This window comes from Lepisma saccharinum, chromosome 25 (assembly GCF_977018435.1).
Source record: "Lepisma saccharinum chromosome 25, izLepSacc3.1, whole genome shotgun sequence".
Lineage (NCBI taxonomy): Eukaryota > Metazoa > Arthropoda > Insecta > Zygentoma > Lepismatidae > Lepisma > Lepisma saccharinum.
In genome coordinates, this window is record NC_139253.1 from 16227269 (window position 1) to 16254090 (window position 26822).

The following is a 26822-nucleotide window of genomic DNA, read 5'->3' on the forward strand; positions in this document are numbered from 1 at the left end:
TTATTGAACAATTCACTTTGGAAACCACGCTTACAAATACAGTAAAAAGTGATTAGTGCTTACTTACCATGTTTAGCTTCCATGTCTTGCACCATAGAAGATAATTCCTGATCTCTTTTATCTGTGGATATGGAGGATTTAAGTGGACTCTTAGTGGGACTGTCGTGAGAAAATTTGGCAAGAGTGACCTACAATGGAAAGAGAAAATTATGCAATAAAACTATTATATTAATAAACATTAAATGTCAATATTTAATTTTCACTTTCATTCTTCCAGAGGAGGTAGTGTATAAACCTTGAAAGAACAAAATACTGTGCTATCAACTAGTCTAGGGGCCTATTATTCCCTCTAAACTGCACTTAGAAGAATGTTTGCATGTTAGTATATGGTAGACTAATTTGATTTAGCACTTAAAAAAATATGACATTCAAAATGTGAGAGTTTAAGTTTCAGTAGGTTTCATATACTAACAGAAAGCATTAACTACAAGCTTTTCTCAAATATAAAAAGAAAAATATAAGCTCATCTAATACATTATAGCAAAGCAATAAAAAATGAAAAAAAATCCATCAATAATGCTTCTATACACCACAAATACTATGAAGCAACAAGCATGGAAATTTTAAAAAGATTGCTTTTAGTAGCATTTAAAATTATTTCTTTCCACTAAATGTTTTATATTCATGAATAAATTGGAATATAGAAAAAAAAAAGTTATCACCGCACAAGGCAATAACTTCGTGGATAATTAAATTAAAATTCCAGTGTATCTATAGATATTGACGACAAATTTCTTGGACAATTTAGGGGGGCAAAGGCTATTTTGCAGTAGACCTGTCCTTACCCACTTGGTGGCAACGCACCAAAAAATATTTATGTTAATGATGAGAGAGATTAGCTGGTTTTCTATTGGTGGTAGCTTATAAGCATATTTGCGAGTCTGCTTAGTAAAATCGATGGCAAGTTTATCAATCTGATATTTCTATAAATGGCCTAGAATGAAAGTGTACAATCCAGTACAAAATGTGTTTTGAGAAAAACAATTTCAATATAACACTTGCTACTTTACTTTTGTTGTCCCCTCAAGGGAATGTCATCTGCTCCTGAATAAGACGAAGCCAAGTCGTTGCATCCCATAGCTCGACTTACTGCACATTCTTTGAACTATTATTTATGTTAAGGATTATTAATATTTAACTTTTGTCTAGCAACTTGCACTTTCTCGGCTATTTGTTTTTCGAGAACTTCTGACAAGTTTCCAGGTAGTTGTTTCTGGAGCTGCATGCAAGATTAAATACAATAGAAGCTATTGCCTTGAGGGTTTTCAGAAACTTGGAAAAAGAGACAGAATGGCACTCACCTGGTACTACTGTTGATCAAAACTTTAAATCACCATTCGTACTTTTACCTTCACATCCTGCGGTTCTTGCTGTGCAGCATATTTAGCAAAAAAGGAACCATTCTATCACTTTTTCCAGTTTTAAGGTAACACACACAATATTCAAATAAATATAAATCACATAACTTAAGATATTTTCTAATTCTGAACAAATATTTAAAAAATTAAAGTATCGGTAGTTCATATGCTCTGATGTCAAAAAGTGAATGCAAAATTGACAGTGGAATATACATCATTAAATAAATTTTCAAAAAGTAAAAAAAAACAAGCAAAAAAAGTATACGAAGGCATAAAAATTCATAAAATTTTTTATACATAAAACAAACCAGAGAATAATGAATATATTTTGACTAACTTTTTTATTCACAAATTGAGAAATATTACATTTACTGAGCAGAGTAACCATTTTTGAATGTTGGTAATTTTTTTTAAAACTTTTTCTGCCTCTTTAGGCTAATTGTGATAAGGATGAATAATGATTAGATGAAATTAATCAAGGGACATGCCCAGGGTAGGATTCAAACCAAGAACATTTTATTGGCAAGATCCAGTCAACCACCCAATGCACTCGACCATTGCATTTATTCGATATAAAGCAATATGACTTTATAAGCATTAAAATATTGAAAAACCCACATAAAAAATTCAGTATATGTAAAGAATAATTTTGAGTAACTTTCCTCACTATTGGAAAACAACATCTAACATAAATACGGAGAAATTAATACTCACTTTATCCGTGAAACTGTTTTTTTCTTCTTTGTTCTATTAATTTCAGTGGCCTCTGCCACCATCCTCGTTGGAACTTGCTGTACTGTTGCTTGGCTTGCGTCTTTTGTTTGTAGTTCTCCGGCTGCCGCTAGGTGCGCTGTTGTTAACTGTGCATCTGGGTCCGTGTCGTCTGCTATTTCCAGGAGATAACTGTTGTAGTAGGGAATCACGTGTGGTGCACTTGTCTGCTATCGATGTTTAGCTCGTGCGGGAAGTGCATTATGGCATGAATTTCCTTGATTTTGGTGTCGACAAGCGTGTGGGCAGTGAGGTTGACTGTTGACTTTAACAAGTGCACCACTACTTCAACAGTTATAGCCTGGAAATAGCAGACAACACGGACCCAGACGGACAGTTAACAACAGCACACCTAGTGGCAGCCGGAGAACTACAAACAAAAGACGCACGCCAAGCAACAGTACAGCAAGTTCCAACGAGGATGGTGGCAGCGGCCACTGAAATTTATACAATGAAGAAGAAAACACAGTTTCACGGATAAAGTGCGTAATTTCTCCGTATTTATATACTACCGCGTCTCTCTTTTCCCAATTATGAACATTATGTTGTTAATAACAAGAACTTTTGTTTTTAAATCTACTTTATGTGCAGATAGCACATGGGGACTGACCTACAGCTTAATGTGGAATTCGAACCACTGGATAATGCACCTCAACCAGTGATCTTTGATTACAAGGCAACAGTGTCACTATGAGAAGACCCTTATTTATACATATTAACACTCCACAAAATAGTAATTGTTTTAGTACACAAATTATGAACAAAACTTCCTCACATGTAAATATTAAGAAACCTTGAATTTTTATTAATTGAGATTAAGTGAATTGGCATATTCAATAATTATAATTCAATATTATGAATACTACAGTATCGAACAGATAATGTTCGTTCAACATCTATATTTTATTTAATCATACTACCACCTGCAGATGATTACAGAAATACTGCAGGTATCCTGTGCATCAGCACTGGTATTATATTCATATAAATATAAAAATAATGTTATTTATTACCATATAGAAATTCACATGCTTGCACTTCTTTTTTAACAATAGCAAATTCATGATATTTAAATTGAGAGGAAGTACTTTTTAAATAAAAATATGCAAATTATTGAAAGATATCCATGAATATAGTGAAACCTCTTTATGCTTAGAAGTATTTCACGAGTAAAACACTATCTTAGTTTCCCCTACACACAACTGAAAGTTGGACAAACATATTGTGAAAATAGATCAAGACTGCTCTATACCTCTCTTTCCAGTGATGCAACTTGATCTGAAAGTCGCAAATTCTCCTGCCGACTACGCAAGATATCGGCATCTGCTCGATCGAGACGCTGCCTCAGTGCAGCAACTTCTGCCTGTAACCTTGATGCTTCTTGATGGCCATCGCGTTCCGCTCGTTCAACGTTCAAGCGCGTCGCTGATAGTTCCTGCTCAATTGAGCTCTTTTGACTCAATAATTGGTTCACTTCACTCTGTAGTTGAGCTGGCAAGTTAAGACACTGTTTAATCAGTTAAGTGTAACATTGAGAAACAAAAGGGTCACACAAAAAGAAAAGAAAAATACCAAATATTCCTTTACTGAAAATTATAGATGGTAGTAAATAATTTCTCATGCATAGGTCTCATATACCTTGAGTTTATGCAAGCATTGGTTGGTTCCAACCAATTCAGTGGGACCTGAATTTTATACAATTAATCATTACATATGGCGGAACCTTGATTTTACGTTTTTCAGGGAAAGAGCTGAAAAAAACTTAAAATGCAGGAAAACTAAAAAGCTAGGGAAATTTTTGCATTTTGTTATCTTGGGACCACCAGAATTGAATGCATAATGCGGAAAAATGTAAATTCCAGAAACACAGAATCAGGGTGCCACTGTATTTATGATAACATTTAAAAGATATAAAATTTTCCCTGAATTAGACATTCAATATTAGATTACAAATTTTTCTGAATTTTTACATTTTCAAGCATGTTAATCTTCATTTTGGTCCCCGTGAACACCATAAAATTTACGTTTACGGTCTTTGATAATAATACTACTGACATCTGGCAACATCAATACAATATCATCAGTATTTGCCAATAGTGTTAATCAGTGTGGTAGTTAGCATTGATCTAGTAAAGTTTATTTTTTTTAAAAAAAAAATTGTATAAACAAAATTAATAAATCCTGCAGCATATTTTGTCACAGTGGACAAAAATTTATTTATACAACAGAATCAACACAAATCTGTATACATAACATTTTATTTCCTCAGCAAAATGATTACTACAAAATACATCCTATGCATATGCATTTACAATATAACAGAACCATGTAGCATTATTTATGTTGAATTTAAATGCTGTGAAGAATTCGTAATACAAATTTAAAAAATTCAGTAAACAACTATAAAAAAGTGGTAGACAAATTATACTACACTACAGATAATGGGAAATTGGAAGGAAGAAGCTACAATACATAGAACAGCCTATGAGGATACTTGGAAGGAAATAAATTCTCGGATATTCTATGCTACTTGCATACCAATTCTTGTCTGCATTTCCTTCTTCATGTCATCTATTGCATTGTTTTTCTGTTGCAACTCTCTTCGAATATCAGCTTCCATTCTTTTTTGCCTTTCCAATTCCATTTGCAGTTTGTTCACCGTGTCCCACTGAGAGGACAATTCGTTGTTTAGTTGTTCGATCTGCTGAAGGTAACGTCTTTCGACCTGTCCACGCTCTTCCTGAACCTTTCTTCCTTGGTCTTGTAGCATGTCTCGCAGCTTCTGGTGCTGACGTTCAAGTTCATCTTTTAAACGACGAACTTCTAGTTCTGCCTATAGATTAACATACGTTTTTAGAATTTCCTCTTACAGAGCACAACAGCACATGTAAATAGCTGTTAGACAATTATATAAAATTAAATTTTATTTGACTTAAGAGGATTCTCATGTGCAGGGCATATTTCTTACTTTAAAAATTGTCTAAGGGAGATTTCAAACTGAAGCTTAAGGATTACACTAATCAAATGAAGGCTTGTTGGGCATATCAAGCTGCTATGGTCTGAAACTTTACTCTTGATTGACTCGTTCCTAAGCAACACATCACTTCAGTCTGAAATCTCCCTATAAAGTTAATAAAAATATAAAAGGAACACTGCACAACACATCACACACTAAACAACATTAATTTTATTTACTATTTAAGGTCATAAATAGCATATTCCTTCTTATTAAAAGTGGTGGTGTTCCACAAGTCTTGTTCATACCAGACTCATCGGAACTCAAAAAAATAAACCAGCATTTTGAACTACATGTTGCACTGAATCATATCAAAGACTGCCAATTATTTCAGTCACAACATTTGATGTGTTGTTGATTTACAATAGCACGACACTTTCATGGAGTTTAAGTATTATGGAAATTATGCAAAATTCATACCATTCATTAATTGTGCATCAATATTGGATAAAAAATTGAATTTGTAATTATATTATATTAATCTGATTACCTCAGTTGAAATCATGGGTGTCTGGGGGGGGGAGGGGGGTCAAACGGGTCGGGCAACCCCCCTGGAAATTGACATCGTACATTTAAAGATACAAGAACCCTGAAAGTTTGTTACTCTTATTGTTAAGAACAGAAATAAAGTTCATTTAGTTAGTATTCAAACAGAATAATCAAAGTAAAAAATGCATTGGATCGAAAGCATTGAGTGAAAAATACAGAAACAAGGTTATATTCTACCATTTCATCCAAAGAACAAATGGTTTCAAAATTCTAATAATTACAGTTGTAGGTGAGAGGTCACACAACAAACTTTATGAAAAAAATTCCCACTAACATTTAAAGCCCTATCTTGAAAGAGATGTGCAAAAGTTAATATCAAAATGCATTTCAGATACTAACTGCATAAAATGCAAAATAAATAATTGAAAATAGTTGTGCTGGTATTCACTCGTTTGGTGGATTGAGTCTCCCCATTTATATAATAATAATAATTATTATTATTATTATTATTATTTCGAATAAAATTTAGTTAATATTTATTACTGTGTATTAAATAACATCTATAACAGTGATAATAATACTTATTATTTTTATTCTATCCAAATTTTATCATTTGGCCGAATCCCCCTGCAAAAAAGTAACGCCCCACACCTTCTTGATCCGGTCATGAGTGGGAGTGATGTGATCAGCATCATGCCCCTAACTGCCTTTACCCCCCAGGGTTTCCTCCAGGTACCCATGTCATTCGACGCTGGGTGGGCGCAGGGGGCGCTTCCGTTAGAAAAGTTCCCGGATTTGAACCGGCCGGGGATCGAACCCGGGACCTTGAGCATGGTAGTCAGACGCGTTACCGACTGAGCCACCGCTGATATTATGGATATTTAAAATAAAACTGGAAGATTGATAGGAGCAAACGGTAATAAGAAAGACGTGCTGGAAAACTTTGCAGTTCGCAATTACATTATTTACAACTGAGAGTGATTACAACTGGATGGGGCGCCGCCACATTGGAGCTCTCAGGTGAGGAAGTATCTTACTAGGGAATTTCCTGAATGTTGGATTGGGCATGGTGGCCCAATTCCCTAGCCAACCCACTCTCCAGACGTTACCCTTCTGGACTTTTCTTTGGGGGTGCATCAAAGAAATAGTGTATTCTGGCCAAAAAAGAGAGATCTACAAGAACTTATTCGGAATGCTCTTGCTTCTGTAACCCCTCAGATGCTACAGAACACATGGAGGGAAATTGAATGGACATTTTGCATGCAACAAACTGGGCTTATGTGGAGCTAAAAAAAACCTGTAATGGCTTCCAATAACACTTTGTGAGTTTGCCATCAAAATGTATGTTTTTGTTTCTAGCTACTCATTTCCATATTAAAATAACACTTTTTAAAACCTGTCAGTTCCACTCCGGAAACCTTGTATATCTCATGTAAAATAAAGGTATGTGCCAGGGCAAGGAACTTGAAACTAACCTGAGTTTTCTCGAACTGTGCCTGGTCCACAACATCCAAAGTTCTTTTCACTTTATGAGAGGCATCTGCTTCCTTTTCTCTCAGATCAGCCAAAATATTTTGCAGCTTTGATACATTGTCGTTCAGGTCATCTTTTTCCCTGCAAGTATCAAAATATCATTACCAATTTCTGTACCAAATAAACACTGGTATTTTTCCTACTGTGGGTTCATATAAAAATGGAAACTATTTTTAAAAACTGCCTTCATAAGACATGTTTATAAAAACACTCAAATTATTCAATTTATTTGCTTCTGCTATAAAAAAAGTGCCGAATCAAAGAACTCACTGAAATTAAAATACAGTTAATAAATTGTTAAAAAAAAGGTCATGGTACTTACACATGATACACATATTTTACCTCTGATTCAACATTTCAGTCCTTCAAGACTTTCATCAGGAACTTCCTTAACTTTGAAACTGATATTTTAATGTGCATTTATTAAACTCATGATGAAAGTCAACATGTGAGCAAACAAATTGAATCAAAGAAAATAACCTTAAATTGATAATAATGTGGACCTTTTCGAATTATCTTGGTGGACACTTATTTAACAAATGTTCAGTAATTCTATGAATATAAAAGTCAATCTGAAAACTGTACAGGCAGTCTTCCATATCAAGCAGTTTGTGTGACATGCTGTGAAGCTAGAGATCACCGGTTTGAATTGTGTTAGTTCCAGTGATGTGTGGTGATGTCGACAATCAGTGGCATGTTCAAGGGGTGGTTGGTGTGAGTCATACACACCCCTCCCCCTCCCCCTTTGGGCCCAGTATTCCTAAAAAAAAAGTACACGTAACCCCCACCCCATTCGAAAATAAAATACGATTTGATTTGATTACTAAGCCAGAGGTCCTGGGTTCGAATCTTGGCTTGGCCATGAGTGCTCTTTGTGTGTCTTTTCATCAATTTTATCGTATCATCTTCGCGATTAGCCAAAAGTGGCAGAAAAGCGAAGTAAAATACACCAAATCAAACAATCTATCAATCAATGATTTGATTTCATTTTTGTTACTTAGCATTGCTTTTTTGTCACATTTGGTTAATTGCAAAGATGATACGATAAAAGTAATGAAGGGACAAACACAAAGAACACCCCTGCCCAGGTTGGGGTTCGAACCCGGAACTCGTGGTGTCGTAGCATGCTGTGATAACCACTCCCCCATGGTTGGTTGATTTGTGTTTTAAGTCCACTTTATGCACATAAACAAAACACACTTCTTTGTAGTTTCTTCAATAATATTAATTTGGCTTCTTGAGTTCTTGGATACATTTTTCATTCCAAATTATTTTATTATTCACTGCAGAGTACAACACATAGGAACAAGAATGCACGCTCATCACAGTTTCGAATCCTGGCCTGGATTGTTAATATGAGGTCCCTTCAGCAATTTCATCATATCACTCATCCTCATTTTTGCAATAACCAAATGGGGTAGAAAAGCGAAGTAAAATAAACCAAACCAACAACAATATGAACACACGTTCTCTTGCCCAAATAAATACATCTGTATTTATGACTGTTAGAGGCCAAGAGATTAGTATATTTAAATATAACACTACTAAAACGAGAGTGAGAGAGCCTGAGAACATATCTGTAATTTAATCATTATATATTACATATTTCAAAAAAGAAAGCATAACATTATTGTCTGCACACAACACGTTCAAATTTCATAAATAATAAAACTACATCCCATATCATACATACATACATACATTGTACAACGTGTAAAAACTTGTGATGTAAATACAGAGAACATAAGTACTGCAGAAAATTCCCCTACACTTCCTACACTTACAATCCTTATGATTAGTTACAAGAATAAAAATGTGAAACACATGTATGCTAAGGAAAAAAACAACAACTAATTTTCATATATTTTTTCCATAGTTGTTGAAAAAAAAAAAAGCAAAGAACAAAAATAAGTTTGCAAACAATCTGTCAAGCAGAATTTTGGAGTTTTAATTGTAAATCATCAGTGTCTAGTGAGAAGGATGTGCCTGGATAGCCTGACACAGTATCTTGATGTCTGGTTGTGCAATTCAAACTTTCAAGCAGATTTGGCTCCAAATTTATCTATTATAGATTTCGAACAGGTATTTTATTTAAAAAAAAATGAAACAAAGACAAGTGTGCCAGTGACAAAATTAGCTTCATGTTTCTGTTGAGTGTTAAAGTTATGAAGTCTCAAACAATGTAGTCTGCTTTACACACCTGCAGCAAAAATGTCGTGGTTATTCTAGATATTTCTCTTCCAAGCTGATCGCATACCCCATTCAAGTCTTTCATGTACCCCTGGGGGTACACGTACCACAGTTTGAGAACCACTGTAGTAAAGTATTTACTATAGTTATCACCTCCACCAAATCTGTGTTAAGGGGGAGAGAAAATTTCCTTGCTATTTTCTGTCTCCACCTGAAAGACATATTTTAATGTAAATTATATGCTCAAAATTTAGGGCACGTATGGGGAAAAAAGGAAGACATCGGTAAGTGATGTGATGTGATGTCAAATGACACAACATAATAGAATATCTAGTACACCCAACTATTTGAAACTAAAAATAATGCAAACTAACTTTTTCAATGTCTCAATCTGTTGTTTGTACGCCTCTACATCTGGCAAGGAAATTGGTACATCTGAAAGAGATGGCTGATCATCAAATTTCTTCCTATAATATTCTGCATCCTCCTGGGCCTTCTTCAGATCAATCTTTGTCTGCGTAAGTTGGGCTTCCAGCTCACTGATTCGTGATTCAAACACAATGGCAGGGCCTTCTAAGCGTTTCTTGGCAGGGGATCCTTTCTTCTTTGTCTCCTTGGTTTCCTAAAATTCAAAGGAAACTTTACCCTGAAGTTCTTTCATAGGGAGAAAAAACAGTGGAACTCCGATTTTACAATCCCCAGTTTTACATTACATTACATTACATTGTACATTCGATCTTTAAGGTCACAACATAGCAAAATGCTATAAAATTTTTCTTCGATTTTATATTTTCCCACATTTTAAGTTTTTTTCAGATCTGTTCCCTTAAAAACATATAATTGAGGTTCCACTAAAGTTGTCCTGTAATATAAATGTTAACTATGGTCATGAGAACACTGTGGCACACTATCAAATGAACAACGCTAGTCAAACTTAAGGTCCTGACAATTATGAAACCTGACCAATGACTCTTTCTGATGCTACCTATAAATACTTGAGCCAATCTCCATGGCAGAATGGTCAGGACAGTGAACTACAATGCCAGGGGTCTTGGATTCAAGACTCAGCATTGGCATGAGTGTTCTTTTCGAGTGCCATTTCATCATAACTCATCTTCATTGTTGCAATTAGTCAAAAGTGGCAGAAAAGCAACACGAAATAACAAAAATCAAATATAAATATTCTAGCTTATTTTTGAAAATTTCCCATTGGGAAATTTAGTTACTTTACAGGCAGACAGTACACACACTTTTGCATAATTTCTTGTGTGTATATTTTTATGTGCCCCATGGAATACCCCCGATTCCAGAACAGAGTTAGACTGGTCTTTTTGAGTACTTCAGAACTGATACTTTCCAATATATAGGTTTTGGCATTTGGCAATATATTAGTTAACAGGAAAATAACCTAAGTAGAATACTAAGAATGGTTTGTTTGAGATTTTTTTGAAGGCCACTATCTGCACATACATATCAGGCTAATTGGGATTGAACCTTATGGTTTAAAGTACGATCCAAACCACTATGTGCCTTCCCCAGGTTATTGACCCTCAGACTCCTTGATTACAAGGCAACAGTGTCACTACTACACCATCAGGAAGGCCTCAAGAACATCTTGTTAAAACGTAATCATCATTCTTACAAAATAAAATAAATAACTCTGCAATATATCATGCAATGTCTTCTTACCCTGTGTTCATCACCATTTTCATCATCATCTTCATCTTCAGTCTCCAGATATTCAAAGACAGATTTCAAAAGTCCTGATTTCTGTTTCTCGTGCAAACCTTCATTTTCAGAGATAACTTCTTTAACTTTTCCCAAAAGATTAGCAAGTTCTTCCTACAAGTAGAAGACACGTGTGAATCAGTATTTAGTGTGCTCTAATTACATTAAACTGAATGACAACTATACATGAAATACAAATATAAAAACCTAGTTGGAAACTATCATCAGTAAAGTCAAAAAAGTTGTTACTGTATATGGAAATTATACAATTTAATAACATATTATTTGGGATAACTATCTAGAACCACTTGTTTAGTAGATTTCTAAATGATAAAAGAGTTCAAAACATTACACCTTTCCGAGAGAATTTAACATGCAATTTTTACTCTAACTACCATTAATAACTTAGTATATCAAACCAAAGTATAGTTTGTCAAACACAAACTTCTTGTGATCTTCATTTGTTCAAAAACCTTATTCACTATTGCAAAAACGAATTTTCCAGAAAAATAGTAAATTCCCTGACTTCCAGCATTTCCAGACCTCGATTCTTATGTATAGAATATGTACTCTAAATGGAAAATTATTAATACTAGGGTTGAGCCAATACTTTCCCGGCTTTTTGGTATTTTGCAGACTCTTCAAAAATGTTGTGCGACACTTTCACAGTAATTATCCTGGAAATTATGCAAAATTCGAAGTTTCTTTTAATTTTGCAACAACATAATTTTGTGATAACATGTAATTTAATATTCTGATGTAATGTTCAAATATTTTAACATCAGTGGTCCCAGGTTCGGATCCTAGCCTGGGCATGGGTGTTTGTGAGTGTCCTTTCATCAATTTCATTAATCCCTCATCCTCAACTTTACGATAAGCCAAAAGTGGCAGGAAAGGGAATTAAAATAAACCAAACCAATCTATCAATAAATTACTTTAAAGCAAAAATCAGGTAAATTGTTGCAGAGTGGAATACTTCCACACTAATAATCTCTAATTTGAACAACTTTTAATTATTACAATTTTCAAGCAGTGGTATCGGTGGGAATCTGTGAGAGTATACATATTGGTTCAAAGTGGTATCATCTTAGCCAAATCAGTAACATGAAATTCATTCATGTCGTCGGTCGGATGACAATGATGTAAAGCATTTTTTTTTCAAAATTGAGTTATTGACAACTCTGTGGTCATACGAGTGTCGCAGCACCTGATGAAGTGGCATAGCTCAAATCCAATTAATAATGAAGTTATGGATATCTTTTAATTTGTTAAAGGATTTGATACAACATAAGCAACGTATCTTAAGTCACGTCGTTATGTCAAAGTAAATCCTAAACTGTATCACAAGTTGGCATATCTCATTTTGTTTACAGTAGCCAAATGAAACAACAGGAGGAAATTTTCACATAAAAGAAAAATAAAGTAATGCAGAAATGTATATTTCAATGTTTACAAATCGGCGAAGTCACAATCTAACAATAGTGGCCCAGTCTGACAACCGATAATGTAAGCAAGAGATAAAATGAACATTGATACCTTTTGTTGAAGGAATGTCATATGTAACTCAGAAATAAAATGGACTTCATAAGTCTGAAATATCACAATTCAGCAATAGCGACACAGTTTTCCGAAGAAGGATCAAAGCTACGTACTAAATAAGCATTGTTTGTAAGCTTTATTAGGCAATATCTGATATTGTCAAAAAAATTCTCAAAGCTTTCAACGTGCCCCTGATCGTTTTGCGATCAGCCACCTTAGGAAGAAGATGGATGTCTTAGAACTCTGGGAAGATGGCTGAAGAAATATTGTTTCATCAATAGAACATGTGCTCGGAAAGAAAGATATGCAACCTGGGATATCTGAAAAAATTGCTGGCCTCCAGAAAGGAAGTGGAACTAAGGTACTGTTATGGAAACCGTTCATGAAGAACCTGCTGTATCATCTGATGAAGATATACCTCTGTCTCGGCAGCTGTACAAATGGAAGATATATCATCCTCTACGCAAGTGACATATTGACAGTCCATTATTTGAAGATGTCAGTGATCAGGATGATCCCGTTTATGTGCCAGGAAAATCGCAACATTGTGGATCAAGATGATGTAAGGATGCAGTCTTCTCCTCATATTCCAAGTGCCACATCCTGCTTTGCAGGGATCAGTGTACATATAGTGACTGCATATTTCACAACAAACAGGAGCTTATTGAGGTAAAGTGCCAAAGACCAATTCTATAATACCTGATATCATTGCCATTACTACAGACCACATTGTAAGAAATCCTGAAAATTTTGATGTCGACTGTTCACCAAAAGAAGGCACCACTACGATTTCTCGAAAAGAAGAGAAGAAAAACTGAGTAAGAAGTTACGTAATGAAGGCTATGAATACAAAAGTTCAGCTACAGTTGTGTTGGTCGAAACAAGAACAGGATTGTAGTGACCACATTGAAGTGTGTAATATTAACAGCCGAGAATATAACAAATTGTGCTGAGATTTTTTTGGCCTCATGGTGCTGTTTCTTGATAGAGCGTGTGTTGCTGCAGCTATAAATCTTCGGGTATAAGAAGGCTAGAGAGCTAGTTAATTAGCTGAGAGTTTTGGAGCTAAACGAGAGAGAGAGACTGCCTACAGTGTCATCTCCAGATCGCTACAGCAAGTTGCAGATATCCTTGTCCCATCTCAGCTCGTACCCATCATTTAACTGGCACAAAGAAATCATCCTTTGTGTACACAATGCAGTTGGAAGATTTTTTAGATTTTAAGGCACTTGCTGAAGATCTGAGGCTTTTCCAGCTTAATAAGACTGATTGATTGATTTGCTTTATTTGACTTTGCATTTGTGTCACTTTTGGCTAATTGTGAAGATGGGGATGAATGATGGTATCTTTATTTGGAAAGATATTTGTGAACAAGAAACAAGCCAAACACTATCTACATGAAAACACGTTTACTGCAAGAGGATCCCACAAAAATCGTAGTTAAGAGATATAATCCTAAGAAAATAGTTGCAAGAATGCCACCTCCATTGAACAAAGAACCTGTGAAAATATCGCACGAAGTGTGTGGAGTTATTGTCAGTGTGTGCTGGTCCTTTTCCCATGATTCGACAGTGATTGGAAAGGAAAAAAAAAAAGCAAATTGGAACCACTGGATTGATCTGTCATTGAACAATGTTTCTGGTCACTTTTCCACAAAAAGGGTGGAATAGTGCTAATGTAGACAAATTATCTCTCAATACTGTAGTATTGTCATGTAGTAATTTTGCACTTTTTGTTTATTAATTGTACTTAGTAATGAAAAGTTTTGTAAGTTGTCTACTGTATTTAAAACATGTACCTAAATCTAAAGAACTTCAAATTCAATATAACCATTCACTTTGAAAAGGAAAGAAAACAAATAAGCTTCACAGAAAATAATACTATAAATAATATGTCCATGATTTTGTTTACATTTTGGTTTAAAAAAAGGATTTGTCAAATCGTGCAGCTGCAACTTGATATTAATTTGTATGGCGTATGTCAAATATATTTCTGACAGATCAATAATTACGACATGACATACCAACGTATCAACAAATTATAAAATTTCAAGCACATAAAGCAGCATCTGTAACATTCAACCACACTATTTTATTGCAGAAACGTAAGTAAATTTTGTGACAAAATAAAATTTCTTAGGGGCAAATAATATTCTCAACTATCTACCAAAATGTGTTCGAAAAAGTCTTTTCAGTAAAATTTGCTGACAATTCTTATTCTTACTTTGTTACATACTTTTTCTTGTATGCACGTATTACTTTAATTGTAGAATTATTTCTATTTTAGTTTACAGTTCTTACAAGTACATAAACACAATTTTCATTCTTGTTTGATCAAACAAGAAAAAAATGCCTGATAAAGGGAGCGTGTGTTCTCTTAACATTACACTGAAAATTGTGCATGTGCTTGTAAGAACCATAAGCTACAAGGGAATAATTAGCTACATACACAGAAAAGGAAAGGAAAAGGAAAGGAAAGGAAAGGAAAGGAAAAGGAAAGGAAAGAAAAGGAAAAGGAAAGGAAAGGAAAAGGAAAGGAAAAGGAAAGGAAAATGAAAGGAAAAGGAAAGGAAAAGGAAAAGGAAAGGAAAAGGAAAGGAAAAGGAAAGGAAAAGGAAAGGAAAATTAAAATAAAACCATAAAAATAAGGGAAAAGAAAAGAAAAAGGAAAAAAAAGGAAAAGAAAAACATACTACTGCACAAAAATCCAGGTACTACTCACCCTGCAGTACTGAGATTCCTTCTCCAGTTGCTCAATGTACTCCTCCTGCCGTTCAATGAACGCCATCAACTCAGGTGAAGGCTGGGCTCCTTCAGCCTTTGAAGAGCTGTCCACTCCTTCGTTGGATGCTGCCAAATTGGACGGATCATATTTTGGAGAAAGCCGTGTCGGAGAGGCAGACCAATTAGGGAATAGATTCCTCCTAAGGCCATAGCGTGGTGTTTTATATGGACTAGAGATAAGTCTTGATCTCTCACTTAAGACTGCTGAAACATCAGTTTCCTCGCCACTATCATCTGCTCTACTCACGTGTACCTAAAAAGCAGGAAATTGTCTTTCATACACAATATACAGAAAAGTTGTGATACTCTAGTCTGTAGACATGTGAGTGATCCAATGTTGGATAGCCTTGTCCTGCAAAAAACAGCTCTGAGGTTTACCCTGATTATTAAATGGGTGCCCGAGAGCAAAACTGGAGGGTAAAGGTGGCCGAAGCATGGTGCTGAGCACAACACATCCAATTAAAATTAAACAAAAAAAAGCCTCCACATCCCTCTACTTGCCTTATGTCATGGTGTCACAAGCAACATACAACAACATTCACCCACCATTGAATAGTTACAAAAAATAACACAAGTAACGCAAAATATTTATGGTAACTACTTATTAATCACAAATATTCTTACATAGTACTCTCTGTATCTGTGGGCGATAAGTTCAAAGAACCACTGTGGGTACCCAAATCAACAAATAGTAGTGAACCTTTTTGTGAGCTCAGAGGTGTCAATGAACATTTGTCACCTTGTATGTCACCGTTGATTCATGAACCAACCAAGGAAGGAGCACTACCATGAAATTAGGTTTAGCAATGCTGAATTGAACAGATGCAATGACTTAGCAATACGAGGCTTTTAAGTTTCTGGAATGTGTGTGCTTTTCTCAGAAAGGGACATTGTGTGTTGACTGACTGAAGGATGGTTTATGACTCGAGGGTATCTCAACAAATATGACATCATACCCCTACCTCATTTGGAGTTTGAAAGTCTTAACTCTATTCTTTCATTGCATGGGCTGTTTCTTTTATACCTAAGTTTCAAAAATTATGAACAATAAAGATATTCTTGAATTTTTCTTAAAAATTATGAGAAACATTTCACGGCTTCTTAAGGCTTTAATATAATAACCATACTATAAAGGCACACTCAGGATCAAGATATGGCTCTGCATAAGCATTGCACCTTACCCCACCATGGTTATCCTACAGGTACCCATTCATGTAAGGCAGCTGGGCAAGTACCGGATCCACACATGCAAGAACGTTAAAAAAAAAAAAAAAAATCCACCAGAGTCACTATTCCTGAGAATTGAAGTGTTCTTTGCGAGTGTCCTCTCATCAATTTCATCATATCATCACTCATCCTCATCTTTGCATTTAGCCAAAGTGGCACGAAAGTGAAGTAAAATAAACCAAATCAATCAATTCTGCATGGCACACACCTTACTGATGAACAGCTCACGTAACAGAAAAATACCCCAAAAAAATGTATCTAACATTGTCAATGCTTCTTGCGTAAAGCTGAGAAATAAGTGAGAATACCAATTAACATGTTCTGCATCAATAAAACAGATTCAAGAAACTGGAAATTCCACATGTTTTATGGATCAACAGGAATCATTTCGCAAACAAATCATAATACATTCACAAGCCAATAAATTGTAATTCATCAATTAAAAACATCTAACCACCTCCTGGTGTAACTTTCCTCTGATGCTTAAGAAAAGTAGCTCTGGAGATCACTCCGCTCCCTATCAAGCACATCTGAAGATAATTCTTATATACTAAGGTCGAGAAAGTACAGATTCTTCCAAACACTACTCATGCATATTTTTACAATGGTTCTAAATTCAAATTGTGAAAAATCTGACATTTGTGACAACAAACATTAAAATCTTTTCCCCTCCATGTCACCTTTATTTACCTGAGGTAGCTTGCGCTGAGGACTAGACTGAGGTGAGTAAGAGTCTGCAAGGAGATATCGAAGTCTTGCAACTGCCTCCCTATAGGCAATATCTGTGTAATCTGGCGACTTCTTTTTAAACGTGTCCATCTTTTGAAAGCCATTGGATCTCCTGAAAGTAAAATTTAAACCAATGAAAAAAGACTTCCGGTATTGTAGTTTAAACCAGAGCTGGGACTGGAAGGGTACATAGTCCATGAGCAAGGACCTCAAATTTAGGCAATAGGTACTACTCGGGGGGGGGGGGGGGGGTTCTCATATGATTTTTTTTTCCCTAGGTGTGTATGCCTGGAACTGGAAAATGTGTGATAGCATCTCACAACTCTCTGCTTTTTATATAATATTATTGAATTAGTAACCATAGCAGAAAAATAATGATTTTTCATATTTTTTTTATAAATAGCACATATATTCATTCACAATATTTCAATAAATAAATTTAATTACTTATTAAATTCAATATTATTTTATAATTATAATTATTAAGTGTAATAATATTAATATAATCCTTATTATAATGATAAAACTTTATTATATTGCTTATATACTGACATACCATAGATTAAATGCATAAGTATTACTTACAATTTTCAATAATAATGGTGACTAATCTTAAATATGCATGTATGTTATAATTTAACATAAACAAAATTTTATTATTTACATTCATCATCACCTCCTTGTGAATAGGTGTCATCACTCATTGAGTTACACATTTGGGTAGTCTGCACTTACGCATATCAGTGTATCTGATGCTATTTAGACAGAAGTGCAGTTTGTAGTTTCTAATGGATTGGTTTGTTGATTGATTTGGTGTTTCAAGTTCACTTTATGCACAGTAAGGCTAATTGGGACTGGACATACATTTTAAAGTGGGATACAAACCACTATGTGCCTCTACCGGGTATCGAACCTGGGACTCCTGGATTACAAGGCGATGATGATACCACTGGTCATAGGGGAGGCAGTTTCTAATGTAGTTGCAAGATAGTAGATCTAACACAGTTTGAGGTGCTGGCTGCCACTCCATCCAGACCATTACCAACTCCTTTTCTCCATCGTGTCTTTTTCAATGTCCACCTTCTCCCACTTGGACTAGATGTACATGGAACATTCAGAAGACCTCTCTTGCTTATAGCGGCTTGATAATCACATTAAGCATGTTTCTTGAGACAATTCCTCAAAGGTGCAAGTTGATAAATGTCTATCTCACTCTTCTTTGCACAATATAGACAATATGCCATGCTTATTCACACAATGTACGGAAGATTTTGCAGCACACAGTAAGCACGAGAACTACAATTTGCCCATTACATTTTCATTGAGATCCCATTCATCTCAAGAGGCTGCGAAAATATTTCCTGTGTATGACTGTTGGCAGGAAGTATTTTCAATGCACTTACTTTTCCTTTTCCTGCAAATGCGTATGAAGACTTAACATATCTCGACAAACCATTTTAATAAGAAATGAGGCTATTTTCCTAATGTCAAGGACCATCATGGGTATTTTTCAAAAACAATTTAACCGTGATTCTTTTATGGAATCTCAAACACATAATACAAACATCTGTGTCTCTGAGCCTCTCGTTACCGCTTCATAACCCTCATTAGCAGAGGCAGTGTTCACCAACAAATTACCATCTCTTCATCTTTACTTTTGAGATTGAGCACTTTATGACTCCCCTCAGATGTGATTTTGCATCATTTATCTCCATAGTTCGCGAAGTGCTGTATTCAAACGTTTTACAAAATTCTCTGGTTTCCTACATTTGTTAACAAGAAATTCAATTAGAGTTGTTTTATTCATTACGTGACTTAGAAATTTTCTTCACTTTCTGACAATCTGGGATAATAAAATGCTCTGTGACTGATGCCCAAGTTCTTCCCACGTGATTGTCCTTTCGGTGTTCTTTATAGATGTCTCATTGTATGTATCAAACAGACATCAATTCTTGGACTCCTATTTCCTTCCTCAAAGCAATGGAAAGAGCTGATAGACCTCACCAAATTTTGACTCCTCTTCTTTTACTCTCTGAATAGGAGCCATACCACCAATCACCGTGAATGAATTTCCAGATATTTTCACACGGGGATAACATTTTTCTTTAAGTACGTCTCTAAAGCCCATGATAATGGTTCTAAGAGAAAGTCCATTTGAAGATTCCGATTCTGTGCTTCACAATAATTCAACCAAAGAGTGCCTATCTGATAATTGACCTGTCATTACTATCCACTGCCTTCTTCTTGGATCAACAGAGGATCAGCAAGAACTAGACGAAAACCATGTTTATGCAACTGAGAGAAGATTCATAGAACTGATAAAGTAGAGTATGGATTAGTACAGGTAACAGAAAGACCCTCAGTCGCTTGAACCAATGTTCACATGATGTGCGTCATTATAGAGCAATGTGTGCATCAATAGAGCAGCTCAGAAACAGACAGCAGTAACTCACTCCTAGTATGGTGTATGATCTCGAATGGCCAACATCGCTGCACATCTGTGGGGCATGGACTCGATGAGGTGATCGAAGAGAGCTATCTTCACTTGGGGGTAATTTCAGCTCTGGAAGAGTTGAGGGAGGTACCATCCTATCTACAATATGTGTGCTAAGTGCATCCCAGACATTCTCTATATGGGATTTAAGTCCAGTAATCATGCTGGCCCTCGTCCTCTTGCATGTTCTGCTCACAGAACTTTGTGAGAATGAGCATTATCGCCTATGAAAAGGAAATGATCACCTACTACACCTGTGCACGGCATGGCAAGAGGACTGACGTTCTCATCCCCATATCTAATGGCCATCAAACTGTCATTTTGGATGACGTGGAAGTCCGTACGTCCCACAATTTTGATTCCAGCCCACACAGTCAGTCCACCACCTCCATTTTAGAATGTTTATTGCACAAAATCAGGGTTATGGCATGTTCCACATATCCTCCAGATTAGGCACGTCTATTGTAAGACTGGAGGCTGAACCGCAACTCATCGGAGAACACCGCTCAACCCCATTCATTGTGGCCCCAGATGACTGCTGCACCCTATTGCTCTGAGAATGGCATGTTGTAGTTTTGTTGCATTCTGTCATCTTTTCCAATCGGTTGTTAACAAGAGGTATATGTTGTATCCTGGTGTTGTTGCTCGTGGATGGGCTTGACCTTGCCTTCGTCGAAAGGTCTTGCCAAATATACAGGCGAGAAATGGCACTGAGACACTTCAAGGGTTACAGATCTCTCTCGCTGTCTGTCAGCTTCCATCCTTCCTATGGCTCTCCATGCCATTAATCCAGGTAAATTGCACTTTAGAGGCATTGTACCACTTGCCCATGTTCCTCAATGAACTCTTACACTGTCCTTGGACTGCTACTGCCATTCTCACAGCTGCGCACTTCAGTTGTCAATTCAGATATATCGGCATTAATGATGGGCAAATAGCCAATTGAATCCAGTAATGGTGTTAAATCCCATCCAACTTGTCAATTAAATTATTAAAACATGCACATATTTTAATTCGTGTAATTATTGTAATCTCAATTATTATTAATTTAGATCAGAATTACTGTAATTGTCATTTCTAATAATAAAAGTCAAAATATTAAAAAATTATCAAGGTATCTGTGGAGTGGAGTGATAACATACAGAAGGCAACGAGTTATGATGACATGCTGTCACATATTTTCCATCTCTAGGAATCCCAACCTTGCCAAAAAATCATGTTAGAACCCATCCCCCGAGTGGTCCGACAACTTGCCTGGCTCAAGGCCTAACAGGACTAGAGTTTTGAATAAAGTATAAAAATATTTAAAACTGACGACAAATGTCCAGTGCAAAGTGCATAATAGTACAAGGCACATGTAATTATAAACAGAATTAAAACTCCTGGTTGGTTGTCTTCAGTGTGACTAGCAACATCATAAGTAGGTACTGACCAGTGGTGTATTCTGAAAAACTGACCTGGTTTACCGCAACAATTGTTATTGTATATTTTTATTATACCCCATCTAAATTAAATTAATTTATGTAATAAAAAGACACTAATGCAGGCATGCAATTAAGACAAAAACAAAAGTCTGACACCTTCAAGTTTTCTGGCAATTTCTATATTTTTTCTCAAATTTCCCTTCATGTAGCAACATTGCCTCTGCCACAGAAAGCTTGTTTGAATAGTTTGCATAAAATATAAGGAGCAATGTATAAAAATATATGAAACTGGTGCTAAACACTGTAACATGGGACAATATGTAACTGGTTTGACAACCATAAAATTTACAACTCTTCCTTGAAGTAAATAGATTGTCCATTAATCTGTGTTTATAACTAGGTACGAGGTTTTAATGTACAAAAACTGCATATTTATACTTTTAGTGTACAAAACCATCGCATACATATTGGGTTTATATTAAAAAATGATTACAAAATGGTAGGTAAACTGATATGCCTACATCAACTTGTACTGATAGAGCAGTCCCTACTCAAACAAAGATTAGATTTTCACCTATTTTTTTGATCGATTTAAGTTTAATTAAATCTCAGATAATATACAGGGTGTTTCTAAAGGTCGTTTACAACGCTTGGGAGGTGATTCCTCACACGAAAACAAGCAAAAAGTGTGAGTTCCATTTTTACGACTGAGGCTTCGTTTCCGAGATAGGAGCCTCGCAAAAGGTGACAAATTGAACGTCACACCTAACTGGGACGAATACTATCACAGATAGAGAGGCGGTTCCAAGGGAATCATAAAGGAATCGTATGTGCTCAGTCCGGATGTCACTATGAAAAGTTCACTGCACGCATGCGCAATGGAGTCCTCAAAGGAATTGGGGATTTCCAGCAAGTACAATGCACGGAAAGGGTATGTAACGCAGCAAGAAGGACCGTGACAATGAGAAATGCGTTAAATACAACACATCCCGATCTCAAGTATCAAAACATGAGCACGGAACACAAAATCCGAAAAGTTGAGCACGGTTGCATACCCCAGTTCCACGCGAGGAATGAACGAATCATGTCGTGAGGCATACGAGAGACACATTACTCCACCAGGAGGAGGGAAAGAAAAACACAATATCAGATCATTGCGACAACATGTATTTTTACACGCGACAACTACGTAATATGACCCCCCCCCCCCCCGACACACACCCACAACAAACAACAAATGCTACAATGTCTTACTCACAGACAGTGCGTGTCACTGTACACCAACTGAAGATGTCACTTTCAACACACAAAGGGTGTTGGGAGCAATACCAAGAGTGTTTGCATGCGATCACTGTGACGTTAAAGAGACCAGTTTTGGAAGCGCTGGCTCTCGTAGTCTACGTTTGACCTTCATGACTGCTGTACGCGCGAGAGGAGCTCGAAGGGTTGGTTCTCTCCGGCAGTCGTCCCAGTCCTGTTGCAGATGCTGGGATATGCTCAGCAGTTCGCTCTAGGTTGTCATACACATTGAAGAGTACTAGTATGTTGTATTGAAAGAAGTTGACGTGGTGGTGTGGGCAAGTCAAGTATCGCAACAATTGGTCTGTGGTGTTCGTACGGTGATACGGCCAATTTGTGCAGTGTGTCAGTGTTAAACAAAAACTATACTTTGCAGTTCCAGCTTCCTATTACACAGATGGCTGTGTATACGACCCAGCAGGTAGCAGACATGCATCTCATGTATGGGGAGGCACGTGGTAATAGCCGTGAGGCAAGGCGTCTTTATGGAGAACGCTTTCCACATAGACGTTTACCGTCTCACGCCTTCTTTCCGGTAGTGGACAGTCGACTGCGTGAAACAGGGTCAGTGTTACCACCGCGGCAAGAAGTTGGAAGACCCCGAAGTGTACTCACACATCAGTTTGCAGAAGATGTGTTAACAGCGGTCGCAGAACATCCTGGCACCAGTACGACGTGCTCGCTCGGGCACGAAACACGTCTCATGTGAATGTTTGGCGATTGTTATCAGAGGAAGGAATGCACCCTTTTAAACTGCAGAAAGTACAAGAACTGTTACCTCGTGACTTTCGCCCTCGTATGGAGTTTTGCCAATAGTTGTTGTATCAGCTGGACACAAGCCCTCACTTCGGGGCAAAGGTATTGTGGACAGATGAAGCCATTTTCACCAGGATGGATGTCTTCAATAGTAGAAACAGTCATGTCTGGGACTTTGACAACCCACATGCACTTTTTGTGGCCCATCACCAGCACAGGTTTTCAGTGAATGTGTGGTGCGGGATAGTACATGATCATTTAATTGGACCATACATTCTCCCTTTTCGCCTGAATGGTCGCACGTATGATGCATTTCTTAGTGAGATTCTGCCTGAACTGTTGGAGACCGTACCTTTGGCACTGCGGCAAGAAATGTGGTACCAACACGATGGGGCACCAGCTCATTTCGATTGTAATGTACATTTCCTGCATGACGTGTTTCGCTATAGGTTCATTGGTAGGGATGATCCTGTGCCTTGGCCGCCAGATCTCAACCCTCTCGATATTTTCTTCTGGGGAGAAAGGAAAACCCTCGTATACGACACACCTGTCACATCAGCTGAGGACCTCGTTGCTCGCATCAACTTCGCCGCCACGACGGTAGCAGATACACCTGGCTTGTTTGCTCGTCCTCGACAATCCTTGATTCGTCGCTGTAATCTCTGCGTAGAAGTGAAAGGTAGACATTTTTAAAACCGTTTGTGATTATCGCCCTCGGCAAATCCCAGTGAGAACACTTGGTATTGCTCCCCACCCCCTTTGTGTGGAGAAAGTTACATCTTCAGTGGGTGTACAGTGACACGCCCTGACTGTGAGTAAGACATTGTAGCCTTTGTTGTGTGTGTGTGGGGGGGGGGGATATTACGTAGTTGTCGCGTGTAAAAATACATGTTGTCGCAATCATCTGATATTGTGTTTTTCTTTCCCTCCTCCTGGTGGAGTAATGTGTCTCTCGTATGCCTCACGACATGATTCGTTCATTCCTCGCGTGTAACTGGGGTATGCAACCGTGCTCAACTTTTCGGATTTTGTGTTCCGTGCTCATGTTTTGATACTTGAGATCGGGATGTGTTGTATTTAACGCATTTCTCATTGTCACGGTCCTTCTTGCTGCGTTACATACCCTTTCCATGCATTGTACTTGCTGGAAATCCCCAATTCCTTTGAGGACTCCATTGCGCATGCGTGCAGTGAACTTTTCATAGTGACATCCGGACTGAGCACATACGATTCCTTTATGATTCCCTTGGAACCGCCTCTCTATCTGTGATAGTATTCGTCACAGTTAGATGTGACGTTAAATTTGTCACCTTTTGCGAGGCTCCTATCTCGGAAACGAAGCCTCAGTCGTAAAAATGGAACTCACACTTTTTGCTTGTTTTCGTGTGAGGAATCACCTCCCAAGCGTTGTAAACGATCTTTAGAAACACCCTGTATATATATATTATTTTAGGCAGGATATCAACACAAAATGACACCAAATGTGGTATACATTTGTTTATGGAATGAATAAACTAAAAAAAATCTGTTCTTCTGTAAATTGACTTCATGATTAATTAGACAATCAAGAAAAAGTACTGATTGCAGTCAGAATCACAAGGCTGGCAGGGGATGCCTGCCCTTCTACCCCCTCCCCTTCTCAAACAGGTGAAACTAGATAAATGTATATTATTTTAACCTTCACCAAGGCTATAGGTGTGAAGTGTGAGTGACCCTTAACTTACACCCCCTTTTTGCTGGTGACGTATTCAAATACGAGAATACCTCCTACTACAAGAAGAATGCGCAATATGGCATTGGACAATTAGTCACCCAAATTAACACTTACTTTCTAACGCCATGTTTACTTTTAATATTTACCTGCACTTGTCAAGGCCATTATCGGTTCGCAATAGCTTCCAAGTAAATACATGGAAAGGCATGGTCTTGAACAAAGCAATTAAACTGCGCCATAAGTAATTTTTATTTCGCCATAAAATACATTATCTGTGGAAACAAACTGGTCAAAATTGCACTATAATGCCAAACTGCAATCAAATGTATTGCATAATAAAGTAATAGTATAATTATATTCTTTGATTTTTTTTATTCATTGCGAATTTGACTTGGAATTTTTATTTTGTTACAAAATATAGGAGAAAAATCGTAATTATAGCCAGTGTGACATTTGAGGAAATCAAATGGAAAAATCTAGCAGTAGTTTATTCTGGATCAGGTTATTATTCAGAAAACATTTACTATCAGAGATGGGGGAATTTCCTCACACAACTACTAAAAGGCTCCCTTTAAAACATGCCTGATTACATTGATAACCGATCTCGATGGACTAGCTTTCCCCCCGCCCCCCTCCCAAAAAAAACCTGGCATAGGAGAGGAGCCTGTTTCGATTTCCGAGTAAGGTATGTTTATGTTAATCCCAGTACTAGTACTCAATGGACTTCCCAGGATATTCGAACGGGAGAAAGATTACGTGTACTTTATTTTAGTAGTCAGTTCTCATTTTGACATATTTCCTGCGTTTGATATTTTTTAGGAATACTGAGCCAAAGGGGCTTACGACCCACACCACCTTTTTGGGCACGCCACTATGCTCATACATTCACAATCTCGGCCACTTGTGGTAGTGATGTGACCAGCATCACCTTGGGTTCGAATCCCGGCCTGAGCATGGGTGTCATTCGTAAGTGCACTTTCGACAGGTTCATCATTCAACCATCCTCATCGTCGCGATTATCCAAAAGTGGCAAAAATCGACGTAGAATAGCCTAAACCCATTATTTATAATTACTACAGGGACAGGGCATACACACCAACTCATACGCATAAAACTTGTTCTATGTGGCACCAACAAATCGTCTTATATTAAATTCTTTCACACGCCACCAACAAGATTTGCAATTTGAGAAAAATATCGATAGCATCCAAGTTGTTATTCTGCATGTAAATCTGCAAACAAACCCACGAATCATAGCTGAAGCTACAGTAGTTACCAAGTAGGTCACGCCTTATTAGGAGCATGGTTTGGGTACTTGCCATAAACAACCCTTTTCTGAAAATGTCGGTCAGGCTGTTTCTTTCCTATACTATACTTTTAACAGCTACGAAATCCAACACAAGGCCATTATTGTGGCACACACACACACTATATAAGGTTTTAACGTCTCGCTACACCAAGGGAAATACTGTTGCATACGTGAGTATACGCACAAGTTTATAGTTAAGGGTCTTACGGTTTTGCCATGGTAGGTTCTGGGCTCGTTTTGGCATGGATATTTTTGAGCGAACTTTCACCAAATTGTCATTCATCCTCATCTTCGCGATTAGCAAATGTGGCAGGAAAGCGACGTAAAATACAAACACAATATGGTTACGGGTATACATTTAACAAAGAACGAATTTATATCAATAAATGAAAAATGTTGTAAC

The 26822-nt window shown here is 36.9% G+C and overlaps 1 protein-coding gene across 6 annotated transcripts in view; it reads right to left on the reverse strand.

The window, feature by feature from the left end:
* LOC145978542 (serologically defined colon cancer antigen 8) overlaps positions 1–26822 on the reverse strand; it is a 93313-nt gene that overhangs the window by 21693 nt on the left and 44798 nt on the right. For all 6 annotated transcript variants that reach the window (XM_083111210.1, XM_083111209.1, XM_083111211.1 and 3 more), the window contains exons 2-9: positions 17385–17535; positions 15406–15720; positions 11107–11259; positions 9792–10039; positions 7170–7308; positions 4728–5022; positions 3442–3680; positions 68–188 (exon numbers count right to left, since the gene is read on the reverse strand). In XM_083111210.1, the coding sequence (XP_082967336.1) occupies positions 68–188; positions 3442–3680; positions 4728–5022; positions 7170–7308; positions 9792–10039; positions 11107–11259; positions 15406–15720; positions 17385–17535 (1661 nt within the window). The remainder of the gene's footprint in view (positions 1–67; positions 189–3441; positions 3681–4727; positions 5023–7169; positions 7309–9791; positions 10040–11106; positions 11260–15405; positions 15721–17384; positions 17536–26822) is intronic.